General features: G+C 33.1%; 1 protein-coding gene across 1 annotated transcript; it reads left to right on the forward strand.

Annotated features, from left to right (window-relative positions):
• The first annotated feature begins 285 nt into the window (after nucleotides 1-285).
• Nucleotides 286-2,848, forward strand: LOC131038187 (aluminum-activated malate transporter 10). Its single transcript, XM_057970532.2, has 5 exons — nucleotides 286-467; nucleotides 570-842; nucleotides 934-1,034; nucleotides 1,742-1,885; nucleotides 1,970-2,848. Exons 1-5 carry the CDS (start codon nucleotides 356-358, stop codon nucleotides 2,558-2,560), a joined length of 1,221 nt encoding a protein of 406 aa, XP_057826515.2. The 5' UTR covers nucleotides 286-355; the 3' UTR covers nucleotides 2,561-2,848.
• The last annotated feature ends 354 nt before the right edge of the window (nucleotides 2,849-3,202 follow it).

The following is a 3,202-nucleotide window of genomic DNA, read 5'->3' on the forward strand; positions in this document are numbered from 1 at the left end:
AGATGCAGATTATAGTTTTCTATGTCATGTTTTAAACTTGCATGCATATATATCTATTGTTTTGTATTTTAGAAACTTTAACTTCATATTTTTTATTTATGTGAAATAAAGTTTTTTAATGAAAATATATGTAAAACTCCATGCTTTTTCATTTATGTAAAATAATTATATATATATATATATATATATATATATATATATATATATATATATATATATACGTTTCTTATATGCAACCTTTAAATATTCCGTTTGCCGTTGCGGTTGCGTTTCTCGTTTCTCGTTTCTGATAACTAAGCTATATTGTAATGTGTGCATTTGTATAGGTGGAACCCTTAACAAAGGGCTGAATAGAATGTGTGCAACGTTGTTAGGAGGGATGTTGGCGGTGGGGGTAAATTACTTTGCGGATTGTGCTGGACACAAAGCTGAGCCAATAATTCTTGCTGCTGCTGTGTTTGTACAAAGTAAATTTATATAAGTACCTTAAATATATTTATCTAAAAAATGTTAAAAAAACATTAATTTAGAGTAACAAAATGGTTTGTATTATTATTGTGTGAATGCAGGTGGAGCGACCACTTTTGCACGTTTTTATCCAGGGATAAAGACCAAATATGATTATGGACTCCTAGTCTTCATTCTCACCTTCAGTTTCATGACAATCTCTGGATATCGCGTACACAATTTATTTGTTCAGGCTTCTCAGCGTCTCGCCTCCATAATCGTTGGATGTGTTTTATGTATTCTCATCAGTTTATTCGTTTGCCCGATCTGGGCCGGAGAAGATCTTCATAAATTGACCATTCACAATATGGAAGGGCTTGCCCAATCCTGTGAAGGTGAAAAAAATAAATACCCACCACCCATCTCACAAATTGCTATAACTGGTGTTTGTTTTATGCCTAACAAATTATATATGTTTTGTCACAGGATGTGTTGCTGAATTTTTTCGAGGAGGAGACAGCGACAAGGATAAAGTCTCCAAGGGCTACAAATGTGTTCTGAATTCCACGTCTTTAGAAGAATCCCTTGTATGTCTACCTATCATCCCTGCCATCATACTCTCTTTCATTGTGATATGCAGAAAAAACTTCCAATCTCTTTTTAAAAGAATTTTTAGTTTTTTTTTTTTTTTTCTTTATATATATATTTTAATTTGATATAATGATAAAAATAATAATATCACAATTTAACCGTCGTTATATCAATATCAAATTAATATATATATATATATATATATATATATATATATATATATATATATATATATATATATATATATATATATATATATATATATATATATATATATATATATATATAATCAACAATCAAAAAATTATTTTCTATCATATATATTGTAGCAGTAAAATTAATATTTAGTGAGATACACTATTAGAATCAATACTTGGTAGGATCCAGATACTACTATAATCTTGTCATCCACTCATACCAAAGTATGTCTAGAAGAATCAAACCTATGATCATCATTTACGTTTTCCAAGAAACAATCTACCATAAAGACTATTTTTTATTAAATATTATTTAATATACCATAAGAAAATAGTTACGTAATGAATATATATGTATACTATAATCCTGTTGGTAGCCCATGGTTATATCTCTCCTGTAGGCCTCTTACAAACTTCCTCTAAAATAGTGAAAATGGGTAATAATATTGGAACTACGGCTAAATTTCATCTCATGGGATGTTATAATTTTATGTTTCTGGTCACAGGCGAACTTTGCTAGATGGGAGCCTGCACACGGGTCATTTGGGTTCAGATATCCATGGCTCCAGTACCTGAAAATGGGAGCGGCCATGCGTGGTTGTGCATATTACGTAGAAGCTTTGAATGGTTGCCTTAACTCTGAAACCATGGTAATACATGCCCACACTCTTTTCCTTCTCTTTCCTTTTCAATCTATCTTACTCCTAAAAAGACTCTTGCCAAAAACTTTTCAGGCACCATCATCTGTGAAATCACACATGGCAGCACCCTGCATGCAAATTGCAGCAGAATGTTCCAAAGTGCTGATACAACTTGCAGACAGCATAAAGACAATGACCAAGAACCCTAACTCTGATCTCATGATTGAAAAAATGAACAAAGCAATGGAGGAGCTCCAGAAGTGCTTGATATCTCATCCAGAGCTTTTCAACGTCAGTAAAAGGTGGCAGATTAATGATGATGATGGTGGGAATAATACAGACTCTGAAGCTAAAAACCTTCTCCAATTTTCGATACACAAGCAAGTGAAGAATGCTGAAAAAACCCAAAAGAAAAGTGCAATAGAAAACAGTAAAAAAACAGCAATAAACTTCATGGATGGTCTTGCTGTGGCCACAGTTGCGTGTCTTCTCAAAGAAATTGTGGCAAGGCTTAGCACTGTGATTAAGGCAGTTGATGAACTGGGTAAGCGTGCAAATTTCAAATCAGCAGAAAATAAACAAATAACTGTATTGCTGATTCCACCATTATCTCCTGCAGCAGCCAAAGAAGGTTCTCCACCACCTTCACTTAAAAAAGTTCTTAGACGCTGCACATCAGTCTAATGTCACCTCAAACAATGAGGGCCACTCTTAGCCAGCATATTCTTTAAGGAATATTTACGCTTTTTTGGGTGTATGAGGTGACAGACACATTAGTAAGCTGGTGAGCTGGTCGCAGGTTTAAGTCATGGTAGATTCTTTTGTTTGTCAAGATTTGTTTATATTGCAGTGTAGCAGGCAAATTGCACTTTAAGAAAAGCACTTTATTCTACATTAAACTAAGAAGAGATACTTATAATGACATGTGCAAAACATAATTTAAAAGTGCCTGGATACTCATGCTACACAAAAGAAAAGGCATCCATTAAAAGAGGCACGTATGTAACATTTTCTAATTTATTCTCGCTGAAAAAAGATTCTTACCACAAATTTTAATATTTATAACTGCACATGTTAGGTAAACAATTCTTCGATTTATAAGAGAGAAATATATTCAGTTATTTTTTGTTGGGGGATGCATAGGCATTTTTATTAATATATTTAACGGTACACTATTCACAAAAAAAAAAAATGATACAAGATTATTCTTCGAGAGTCACTTGAGCAAAGTCTGGAAAAACAACTAAAAACAAAACCACGGGTAGGGCTCAAAAACAAAACTACTAAAAATAGTCACTAAGCGGCAAGGCAATGGCCGATAGTGGT

Source organism: Cryptomeria japonica, chromosome 11 (genome assembly GCF_030272615.1).
Source record: "Cryptomeria japonica chromosome 11, Sugi_1.0, whole genome shotgun sequence".
In the NCBI taxonomy this organism is placed as follows: Eukaryota; Viridiplantae; Streptophyta; class Pinopsida; order Cupressales; family Cupressaceae; genus Cryptomeria; species Cryptomeria japonica.